This window comes from Poromitra crassiceps, assembly GCF_964638095.1.
Source record: "Poromitra crassiceps genome assembly, chromosome: 3".
In the NCBI taxonomy this organism is placed as follows: domain Eukaryota; kingdom Metazoa; phylum Chordata; class Actinopteri; order Beryciformes; family Melamphaidae; genus Poromitra; species Poromitra crassiceps.
The window spans coordinates 31,429,152-31,441,892 of NC_139625.1; the positions used below are offsets into that span (position 1 = coordinate 31,429,152).

At 48.4% G+C, this 12,741-nt stretch overlaps 1 protein-coding gene across 1 annotated transcript in view; it reads left to right on the plus strand.

Annotated features, from left to right (window-relative positions):
* Nucleotides 1–8,657: 8,657 nt before the first annotated feature.
* nbeal1 (neurobeachin-like 1) overlaps nucleotides 8,658–12,741 on the plus strand; it is an 84,595-nt gene continuing 80,511 nt past the window's right edge. The window contains exon 1 of the mRNA XM_083633823.1: nucleotides 8,658–8,772. Within this exon, the coding sequence (XP_083489949.1) occupies nucleotides 8,722–8,772 (51 nt within the window). The 5' untranslated portion in view covers nucleotides 8,658–8,721. The remainder of the gene's footprint in view (nucleotides 8,773–12,741) is intronic.

Here is a 12,741-nt window from a genome sequence, read left to right on the forward strand (position 1 = left end):
TCATTCAAGTTCTGTGTTGAACAACATAATTCTAGTGTTTTGTTGTTTGCACTGTGCACTCATGTTTATTAAAAAAATATCTAGTATAATATCTATCTATAATATATATGGGGGGGGGGGGAGTGGAGCTGGGCCAGTTATGGAACCACGCGGGGAATCTGGTAGCACCATGTTACCGCCTGGATCAGGAGCTAAGGGGACTCGCTCCTGGCCCATTGAGGAAAAGGCCGGAGGAAGAGGAGGAGGCAGGAAGCCTGCCAATGCGGTCAATGGTGGAACTGCCGGGGCTGTGGTCGCAGGGGCTTGCAGAGGCACTGACGGCTCCTCCCCATGTTGGGAGGGTGAGGTAGGAGCACAGTATCGTTTCAGGCGGTTGTAGTGTAGAACTCTCGGGTTGGCCCGTGGGTCTGACGGGGCCACTACCTCAAAGGTCACAGGGGGGTGCCCATCTGGAGCACGACATGGACGCAACACCTTATACGGGCCAGTCCACAGTGGGGCCAACTTATTGTCACGGGCAGGGTCACTAACCCAAACCAAGTCTCCCTTCTCATAAGGGGAGTATCTCAAGTGTCTGTCATAGTACTGTTTTTGTGATTGTTTAGCCGTAGCATTTGATTTGGCCACTGTCCGGAAAGCCTCAGAGAGCCTCTTTTTCACTGAGTCGGCATACTGTGCTGGGGAGTCATGGGAGAGTAGCCGTGGTGGTGCAGGGCGGCCCTGAAGCAGAATATCCAAAGGAAGATTTGCCTCCCGGCCGTGTAGCGAGAAGAATGGTGTGAAGCCGGTTACTGCATGGGTTGTTGTATTATACGCCAACTCCACCTGATGCAGGTGCTCATCCCAGTCACTCCCTTTTTCAAAGAGTAGCTTTGCCAGTTCATTTTTCATTGTGCGGTTGAACCGCTCCCCAGCTCCATCACATTGAGGGTGGTATGCCGTTGTCCTGAGTTTATGCACCCCCAGGAACTCACAGAGGGTTTTTACCAACTCAGACTCGAACTGCCTGCCCTGATCTGACAGCAGAGACTCTGGGGCCCCATGTTGACGGATATATTGTTCAAAGATGCACTTCGCAACCGACTGTGCTGTCTGATCCCTCAATGGGAAAAGGTTCACAAAACGAGAGAAAAGGTCCATTACTACCAGCACATAGCGGTGGCCCGATTTTGACACGGGCAGCACAGATAGATCGGCTGCAACAATCTGGGAAGGACGTGTTGGCTGGATAGGTATCAAGGGCGCCTGATAGCGTGGGACTGGGGACCGACGTGTCTGGCAGGCGAGACATGTCTGACAGAAGGCGAGAATGTCCCTTGCCATATGTGGCCAGTAGCATAGTCTCATTGCTTTGTCCAATGTCTTTTCATATGCGTAGTGCCCTGAACTTGGGTCCCCATGAAGCTTTTGCATGACCTGAGGAATGAGTGACGTGGGAATGACAGCCTGGAAAAGAGGGTTCTGCTTCTGAGACTTGTGGTGAATTTCCTGACAAAGGAGTTCATCCTTCATCACCAGTCTGTCTGGGTCCACAACTTTTTCAGATAAGGGGATGAGTGCTGCAGCCGCCACCTCGGGGGCCTGCTCCCTTGCTCCACCCACTGAGACGCTGAAGCAATGTCCATGTCCAGCCGCTGGCGTTCCTGGAGGTCCCAGGCAGAGGAATTGAGTTCAACCAGATTCACCTTGTCATGATAACTACCTAAGTGACCCAGATCGCCCATGATAGTAGCAGGGGGAGTGGTGTGTGTCAGACAGGGAGAGGCCTGCATGCCAATATCCACTGGCATTGAGTGAGAGGGAGCTGAGACCGTGCATGTTGTCCTCTGGCTAGTAGTCTTCACATGGCTTCCTTCAGGGTGTCTAGACATGGCGTCCGCGTTCAGATGTCTAGCCCCATCACGGTGCACAATGCACCAATCGTAAACATCAATGTCCATTGCCCAGCGTGCCCGCCGACCAGTAGGGTCACGATCCAAGGGCATCCGTTTAAGCCCCACCAGTGGCTTATGATCAGTCACAATGTTGAAAGGGTGGAATGCAAGGTAATGGCGGAAATGGTTCACCGCCCACACAATGGCATAAAGCTCCCTGTCAAAAGTGGACCACTTGCGTTCCGCTTGTGACAACACATGGCTGGCAAAGGAGATGACATGCTCCCTATTGTGTGTCCGTTGTGACAAAACAGCCCCCACCGCATAATTTGAGGCATCCGTGAACAGCCAGAACAGACGGTTCAAATCAGGGAAGGCCATGATGGGTGGCGTGGCGAGCTTTTCCCGCAGTGTTTGGAAAACAGTGTCACACTCCGCTGACCACTCGAAGGGGACATCCTTGTGGGTCAAGTGTTGTAGGGGCTCTGCAACGTGTGCATAGTCGTTAATAAACCTCCGGTAATAGGAGCACAGCCCAAGAAACGCCCTCACCTGTGTTGTCGAGCGTGGTGTCGGCCAGTTACATACTTTTGCAATGTTGACAGGGTCAGGTTTGACACCATCCTTAGAGATGACATGACCTAAATATGTAACTGAGGGCTGGGCCAGGTGGCATTTGGAAGGCTTCAGTTTGAGACCTGCTGACCGGAAACGGAGGAACACATCCCGTAGGTGCAGCAAATGTTGTTGGACGTCCACGCTGTAAACTATGACGTCATCTAGATAAATGAGGCACACTGTCCAGTGCAAGCCCCGGAGTACTAGCTCCATGAGCCTCTGGAAACTAGGTGGCGCGTTGCAAATGCCCATGGGGAGAACACGAAACTGATACAGCCCCGTCCCCGTTGAGAACGCGGTTTTCTCTCTGTCCGCTGGGTTGAGGGGAATTTGCCAATATCCAGACGTCAAATCAAATGTGCTGAACACTTGTGCACCTGAAAGACGGTCGAGAGTGTCATCTATCCGCGGCAGCGGGTGTGAGTCTTTAGTCGTTACAGAGTTCAGCCGCCTGAAGTCCACACAAAACCTGTATGTTCCATCTTTTTTTGTGACCAGCACCACGGGGGCTGACCAGGGGCTGTTTGACTCTTCGATGATACCATGTTCTAGCAGTTTGTTCACTTCAGACTGCATCACAGCTTGCTTGGATGGTGATACACGGTATGGGCGAAGCTTAATAGGGGCGGCAGCACCTGTGTCTATGTTATGCTGTACCAGATGTGTTTGACCATAATCAAAAGGGTGGGCACTGAAGATATCAGAAAACTCGGCCATCAGCGCGTCCAGCTCTGAAACCTCACCTGCCGACAAGCCGGTAGCATCCATATTTACTGGGGGTACGGCCGGTGCTGCAGATGGCTCAGAGCAATGGCTTGCTCTCAGAGTCGATTGAGATGAGCTGATTGTGTTGATTGTGGGGCAACTTTTAGCATCCACAATCATGTATTCCTCTTGTGGCCGCCCCATGATGGCATGTAGCTGACCTATAGGGGAACCCCTGGCAAGAGAGACAGGATGGGTGGAAGGGTTAATAACACGTACCATAGCCAACCCCTCCCGAACAGTGGTAAGAGTTCTAGCAATTGCCAGGCCATCAGCTTTGTCTTGACATGGTTCAAGGAGCCCGACAAAATTCCCTGGGGGTGGCACCCACAGAGCGTTGCTGTCCAAACCACCGTCACAGTCATTTCTGAGAGTGGGGGCACAGAAACAGTGACGTGGCACACGGCATTGCTCAGCAGCGGTATCAAGTCCTCCTTGTGCAACATAGGGACAGGGACCCCATCAAGGGACACACACCCCCTCTGGAGATCAATAAGGGCATGGTGTGGTTTCCTTTCTAAATGCTTTATTTCATTATTTCACATAATTGTCTATTCTCCATAATGTGTAAAACCTAAATGATCGCCTAGTCTGTAAATGTGTTACTATTCAGTCAACTAGGACTTGGTTTACCTTTTTTCCCCCTCTCGATTGATTTGCAATTTTTATTTTCAGAGTTATAGACAAACACTTGCCTGAAGTGTGTAAAAATAAAAATTAAACAATATGACAACAACAATCACAAGGAATTGAGTTTAGGCCTACCTAATAACCTTTAAATAGCATAATCATTTATGAACTTCTATTTTATTTATCCTTTATTTAACCAGGTTAAAAACCCATTGAGATCAATGATCTCTTTCACAAAGGTGACCTGGCCAAGAAGGCAGCACAACATGCCAACAGTAGCCTACATATAAACATAGCCTACAACAATACAGCAATACAATAATAGGCTATAAAATGTGATTCTACAAATCTAGTTGCAAAGACATTGACCAATGGTCTCACGTTCCATGTCCTTCAGGATCCCGCCAAACTCAGCAAGGGAGACCAATTCTGGCAATTTTAAATCCTGAAGGGTATTCCAATCTAAAGGGGCAGCATATTTAAAAGCTCTTTCTCCCCACTTGGTGCGAGGATGCGGAGCAGTCAACTGGAAATAATCCTGTGAACGTAGGCCATAGTGGCTGTGGCTTCTGGACAGATATGTCCGTAAATAAGACGGGACAAGCCCAAGGAGAGTTTTATGAATAAAACTCAGCCAGTGTGTACGCCTGCCCTGCATACATACAGAGATGTATTATCTCATTCTCAAGTATAAATGGCACAAATGTTTCCTTCCTTCCTTTTGAGTGTGAATGTATATCTGTATCATTTTATCATCTCTTGGATTGATCTGTTTCGATCTAATACATCCATGGTTTCGATGGGGACCGCGATAAATTGAAGTTGTATTCTATTCCTCTAGGGGGTGATACAACATCAAAATAAATCCTAATTCTTCCTCCATGTTCATAGCAACCAAGCCCCGCCCCCCTTAGCGACCCAGCTCCACATCGACAACGTAAAGGACGAGAAATTGTCGTAAACAGACAGATCGAAAATTACAACAAAATATGAATGCGTCAACTTCGGCATCTACACCTTCAATTAATTATCTTAACGAGATAAACATTTTCAAAAAAACGGATAGCGTCTTAATACAAACTGCCGTTTAAGCATGAAGAATTCCCCTTGGTCACTGGCAGTATTATTGTGTCATTTGAAGTAGGCTAGATATTATACGTTTATGTATCCTGTTTGCATATCAAATTAAAAGTACGTCATACAACCAGTACACATTAAATATTTCACATAATTCCTGTCACTACTACTACTTTTATTCAGGTCAAAATAGTGTCTTGAAAACTACTTTTATAAAGTGGTAGATTTGTAAAATATACATTAGATTTTTTGGCACTGTATCATGTAATAACACGCTTTACTCGCCTGAGTACATTTTTAAATTAACCATGTAAATACTATATATATATATATATATATATATATATATATATATATATATATATTGTAGCATTGTCAGGAACGAGGCGATAGTCAGGATCTAGTCACCGCACTTTATTCTGTTTCACACACAGGTCCGGGGCTACTGTCAGCCGTAGCCCACGCCAAAACAACCCCACAACACACACCAAAACCCCACTAGCTTCCTCCTAGCTTCTCCGCTCTTCACGCACACAACCTTCCCTCTCAGGTTCCACACTCCAACTCCCCGAGCTGTCCCTCGCTCTCACAGCTCCCCTCCCCCCAGCCAATCACAGGTGAATCCCTCTCTCACCCCCCCCACTGGCTACATGTCGCCTTCACAGACCCCCCGTAACTCCCCATGCACAGCACAGTACAACACACAACAGCAGCACACAAACCCAACCCGTTACACTTCCCCCGCCCATCAAAGCTTCTGGCCCCCCAGAAGCACACAAGTCCCTCTCCCCCCCCAGTGGGGTCACTCCTCCGCCGGGTGACTCCCCTCAGTCCCCCCCCTGTGTCCCACAGTCATCACACGCACTGCAGTAGTTCCGCACATCCTCCTTGTGTTTGCCCCAGTAGTGTCCCCCACGAACACGGCGGAGCGTCTCCTCATGCCCGCGATGCCCGAGACAGCCGAGGCCCTTGTGTGCCCACCGCAGTACCAGCCCTCGGAGGGAGCTGGGTACAACCGTCTGGAACCCTCTTTTCCCGTGCTCCCCCCTCCCCAAAACTCCATCTTCACTCAGACGCAGCTTCGCAAACATGTCCCACAGTCCTTTCGTGGCACCGGAAAACGTGTGACTCTCCTCCACAGGGGGCCGGCGTCCGGCCACCACCCACGTGTACACCGGACCGATATCCGCGTCCTCCGCCTGCCTGCGTTTCCACTCCTTCGCTTCGACCGACCAAATGGCCATGTCGTCCGCCGGGTCCACATCTGAACACTCCCCCTCTTTCTCCGCCTCTCGCCCGCGCTCGTCCTCCTGTCCCCCTCCCCCAGGGGGCGGCGTGTTCAGGACAGCAGGGAGAACACAACCGGCCGCGACCACCACCTCGGCTTCCCGTCCAGCAACCGTGGGGGGCGTAGCGCAGCTCGGCTGTGCCGGTCCCTCCGGCGTTAGTGGCGACACCTGCTCACTTGGAAATATGAGCGTTGCTCTCCCCATCCTAACAAAGTTCTCTTCCCCCCGGCTTTCCACACTCTCCCCAACCCGTGTCTCTTCCCTGACCTCCACTGTCTCAGTGCAGTCTCTGGCCAAATGTCCAGGCCTCTTACACGACCAGCAGAGTCTCACCTGCCAGCCGCCTGCACGTCTCTCCTCTCCCGCCGTCTTCTGCTCCCCGACAGCCTCCGGACACCCCCTGGCGAGATGCCCGAAGGCTCCGCACGACCAGCAGACACCTGGTCGTCCCCAGTATCGTTGCTCCGCGTACCCCGTCTGTCCCCCGGGACCGCTGCGGCACCACCTCGCCACGTGGCCCGGTTCTCCACAGGTCCAACACACTCTTTGCGGCTCCTCCGTCCGCTTCTCTCCGCGCTGCGCGACTTCCCATAGTAGCTCCACAAGCCCCTCTGCCCAGGCAGGCGTAGCCTCCAACAGCCGTCTGACCTCCTGCATCAAGCGGGCCTCCACGCCGGCAAGTACCGCGCTGAGCTCTTGCTTCAGGCGGCCCTCCATGCCAGCAAGCACCGAGCCAAACTCCGGGGTCGGTAGCTCCTTTTCCCCCCCGTCCACCGACAGGCGTTCTTCATTGTGCACCATTCCACGTGGTCCTTGTAGCAGCTAGCACACAACCAGCTAACCGCTAACGCCAGGTCGCGCTCGAGCCTTCCAGTCGTTAGTTTTTCTTCTGACGCCAGTGTAGCATTGTCAGGAACGAGGCGATAGTCAGGATCTAGTCACCGCACTTTATTCTGTTTCACACACAGGTCCGGGGCTACTGTCAGCCGTAGCCCACGCCAAAACAACCCCACAACACACACCAAAACCCCACTAGCTTCCTCCTAGCTTCTCCGCTCTTCACGCACACAACCTTCCCTCTCAGGTTCCACACTCCAACTCCCCGAGCTGTCCCTCGCTCTCACAGCTCCCCTCCCCCCAGCCAATCACAGGTGAATCCCTCTCTCACCCCCCCCACTGGCTACATGTCGCCTTCACAGACCCCCCGTAACTCCCCATGCACAGCACAGTACAACACACAACAGCAGCACACAAACCCAACCCGTTACAATATATATATATATATATATATATATATATATATATATATATATATATATATATATATATATATATATAAAGTAAAACTGTTTTGTTTGTTTTAATGGAACATTAGTTTGAAATTGTAGACTACAGGAAGTCACTGTTGGCTGTGTGCGGGCATTGTCGGCACCTTGACATATTTACAAGCAGTAGGACCACAGCGTCAGTTGACAGTTGTCTTCTCGTTACACAGGTGAGCTGTTTTCAATTCCTGCGGGTTTAAACACATTTTAGCACAGGGTTTCATGCGATCAGGCTTCGAAATGTCAGAGTTTTTTAGCCGGACGGGGATGGGTGAACGAGGCGTTTCTGTCACATGAGCAGGAGGAGGCGAAGGCGAGGCTGGGAAAAAGAAATTGCCTCTTTTGACAGCTAGCCATAGCTAGCTCCGACTCTTCCACCAGCCGTTGATAGCCGAAGGGTTCCACAGCTCCTACAGCACCAGCGTGGCTACTTGCAGTTTGATAAGTGTTGCACACAGCAGAAATAGCCATTACTAATGTGCCTAATGGTGTTTGTGTCGACGTGTAAAACACTATAGCCAGCGGGGCAGCACAAAGTACAGGACACTGGAGGTATTTGTTGCTGCTGCTAGCTGTGGATATAGCTGGTTTGCTACTGTAAAGTCCATGGCACACCAATCTAACATTCTCCAATTGTTGTATAATGTTTGATTGATGTGCCATGGGATAAACATGGGATAAACATGGATTGAACATGTCGAATCTGACCAAGCATCTAGAAACAAGGACAGACAGACATCTGTGTTTGTTTGTCCTTGTTAGAAAACCTCTGCTTTGCTGATTTGTTTTTGTCTGTGTTGCTATTCAACCAGGGGAACTAGCGGGGACCACCTCAGCTTGTCCAAGAAGAGTTGAAGTGGAAAAACAGGCCCCCCCGGCTGCTCCAAGTCCTCCTCACTCTCTCCAAAACATGGAATAATTTGGGAAGTTTCTTTGCTCCATCGCCACTGAGTCCGCCAGCCCCTATTGCCCTGCTGGGATTGAATAGATTATACTTTTGAAGGAGTGTGACAGCTACCAGAGGAGTCATGATGTCGAGCGCTGAAGCCCAGCAGAAGAGATGTGACGCTAGCTCATGACTGGAAATGAAGAAGCCAAGGAAGTGACCTCTGTGGAAACTACAGCCTGTGGTGGGAGGACACCATGGCCTCCAACGAGAGACTGTACGAGGTCTGGATGCTCTACTGCAACAAGGTAAAACACATCCCACCGCTGGGAGCAGGAAGACACACTATTCTCTCTCTTGTCAGGCAGCCAAGGGAATGTCATAAGGTGGTGACGTAATGGATAGTGTGATGGCATTTCCTTACTGTCAGGTGCATGGAGGTTGTTCTTCCCTGGTATTTATGATTCAGGAACATAAAGAGAAAAGACGTCCAGTGCTACTCGCTGTGTTTATAGTTTGTCAGTGCGGTGGAGATAGAATAGGGTTGGTAATATATAGCTGATAGGGGACCGTGTCTTCAGAGGTTCCCATAGAAGTGTATTCTTTTCAGGGTGCAAAAGCCTCTGAAGACCATCATGGGACACTAAACTCTCCAGTGAAACCTATGTTAATAATTAAATGTTTTAGGTGTGTTAGCAGCACACACCCCATCTATTAAATGGTATAGGGAAACTCTGTGATCAGGGTCCAAAATTAACCAGCCAAATGGCTACTGAATCTTCCAATTTTACCAGCCACTCAATAGATTACCACCATACCTTACTTTTTCTTTTCTTTTTTGCTCGTGAGTGAAGCAAATCTACCAGCCACTTGCATACCAGCATTTGGCTGGTGGCTGGTGCTCATTTTGGATCGTGTCTTGGATACATTAGGCCTTTAAATGGACCATTGATTTACAGGAAACATTACTCAACAATTCAATGCAAAGCTAAAAATGTGCAAAGAAAATAAATGTTCATGTCAGGCTTCCCAGACTGTTTGTATTGAAGTAGCAGTGTTGAGGGAGGAACCTCCATCATATTAGAGGTGGATGACATAACGTGATGATGTGTGATATTTGGTAAAAAGCCAATATAAGCTCCATACTGTACATCAATCTAACACTAATCCACAGTCAGCAGTGGAAGAGACTGCATGCCTGCAATGTCAAACGTGCCGTTGATATGCGGGCTGGTCATGTCAGTTTGGAAAATCACTTTGTGGTGGGACTGTCTGATATTGTGGTGGGCAGGGCCTCTATGGGCAGTTGTGCAGTCCATATGGGAGACTGCTTGTTTTTTGTTTTTTTTTACACTTGAGAAGATGAATGAATGATACACTAGTAGAGACAGCTTGCCTTGAGTCAGCTGTTTGGCCCGGATTTAATTCACTTGGTGATAAAGCACATACACATTCTGGCGTCCAATCAAAACGGCCCGTCTAAGCCGCTGCTCACATGAGCCTTGCTGCAGTCGCACACCTCCCACAGTAATCCCTCACAATCACACACGCACGCACGCACGCACGCACGCACGCACGCACGCACGCACACACACACACACACACACACACACACACACACACACACACACACACACACACACCTCTCTCTGCAGTATTTGCCCCATGAAAGTAAAGCTGTTGGCCATAAGGTAAAGGCCAGGATATGAGATTGAATGATCCTCCCTAAGGGAGGTAGAGCATGTGGACGCTCACACATGTGCGCGTGCGCATGCGCACACACACACACACACACACACACACACACACACACACACACACAATCACGAAAGCTGAAGCGAATTGAATCGAAAGTGCTTGAATTTATATATTTTGTGAAAGAATTCAAATTGAAGTTCTTTTGATTTTTTGTGTATGTGTATGTAACAGCACAGTTGAGAAGTGTTCACACATTCAAGCCTCTCTCTCTCTTTAATTGTTGTCTGTGAGCGTCTGTAAAGCCTGCTAGTTCTCATTATACAAAAAATCTCAGCGTTGAAACAGTCTGCTAATTAAGCTTGAGCCGCGCATCTCAAACTATGCTGTGTTGGGTGGGCCTGGAAAGTTTTTGAAAAGTCCTTGAATTTGATGTTTGAGGTGTGGGATCCCCGTTGAATGTATGTTGTACTCATCATGCCCTCCCTCCCAGGCAGCGGTGTGGGTGCAGCATGTAAACACACACTCCTGGCAGCCACTTGTGAAAATGCCAGCAAATTGCTGCCGGAATACACACCACACCACCGCCTTTGTTCTGGCAGGAGGAGTGTGTGTGTGTTTGCAGTGACTAAGCATTACACTGAGAGGAAGGGTCGTTTAATTTCATCCCATCCTTCCTTACGAGTCGACCAGCCAATATCTCACTCCACATGAAGAGAGTGAGATGCTGTGAGAGAAACCACATGCAAGTATATGAGTTCTCTCCCTCGCCGGCCAAAATGTCAGCTATGGCTTGGGGGTGGGTGCGTTGGGGAAAGGGGGGGGGGGGGGGGGGGGGGCGTCTCTATATTATATATGTGAGTGAGAGAGAGAGAGAGAGAGAGAGGGTTGCCAGGATACGTTGTCAGCAAGGAGAACTTGCAGTCACGTGCTGGCTGGATCAGTTGAGGAATGTTGGTTTGCCAGGCCGGCTGCTTCTCCGTGCTCTGAAGACCCCCCCCCCCCACCCCCCGTGAGTCCCATCCAAGGGTTAATTGCGTCACCACCACCACTCACCCCCCTCCTGCCGGCTCCCCCCCCTCCCTCCCGACACAGTGACTCGCCTGTCTAATGGTTTGCAAGGAAATACTAGTGTGGTCAGGGTTAGGCCACAGCACGGATATGCTTCAGTCAGTGTGGTGGATATGATGCACTTTGTTTGATTAGCCTACATATTTACTGAGTGATTGGTCAACACAACACTCGTTGTCCATGTCCAGTCAGTGTAGCATATTGTTGCAGAGTGTCATGTGACGTCATGATCATCGGATGCCAGTGCCACACAAGTATGCGTGCATAATATGTTTTATTGTCATCATCATCCTGGGTTTCATTGGAGGGTTTCAGTGTCACATGATGACCTAATGCTGTCTCTAAAAATCTGGAGGAAACACTGAATACTTGGAATTCCTTTTGGCATAGTGGTGTAACGATTCATCTATTGCAGTGGTTCCCAACCTGGAGGTACTACAGGGGGCACTTGGGAGAAAGGAGAAAATGGTAAAATGCAAGAATAAATCATGAAAATAATATGAAACGTTAAAATAAATCTGCTTAGGAATCACTAATTGCAACTCTTTCAACTGTCCGAGCTGCTCCAGTGAACTCTTCCTTACAGTATATTGGATATATCGGCACAAAGATATTGGTTACTGGCAGCTTTAATCCATAGAATATTGTTATCAGTTTTGGCCTTTAAAGCCACTAAAAAAGCTGTCTTTCACCCCATTTACACCTGGCTTTTAAATGCCACCACCTGTATCCAGATAAGTTCTCTGGATGCTACCTCCAGATGTGGTCAGGAAGTTCTGATCACATCCTGATCCTGATCCATTTACACCTTGCATTAGGATCAGTGTTGGGGGTAACTCATTACAAAAGTAACATATTACATGTAATATATTACTTTTAGCAGTAACTCAGTAATATAACTTATTACTTATAGGATTTCAGTAATATTATACCAGTTACTTTGTCAAGTAACTCAAGTTACAAATTGAGTTACATTTTATTAAATCAAAGCACATATTTAAAAAAGATGCAATCATTTCCTAATCAAACTGTGTGTTTTTATGCAAATAACCACTACAGATGACAATAACAAAGGAAAAGAATAACAATTAGAATTTTTGATTGTTTACACTGACTTCAAAGCGGATTAAATTATTTTTCGGGATGGTGCCGGGGCGGCGATGTCATTCTGCTGCTGCTGTTGTTTTTGTGAAAGTATTGCAAAAGTAGTGTAGTAAGTAACGAGTTACTCTACACAGAAAGTAATCTTGTAATGTAACTTATTACTTTCAAAGGAATGTAACTAGTAATATGTAGTATATTACATTTTGAAAGTAATTTGCCCAACACTGATTAGGATGCATTTGTTCCGTGTCCAGATGACATCCAGATAACTGATCCAGATACAGGTCACATTTAAAAACCAGGTGTAAATGGGGTGTTTCAGCAGCTGACAGGTAGGGGCTATCATAGCATTGCTGCTTTGAATGATTGCTTTGAAAGACTGAGTCTGTTTAATAAACAAAAGAGCA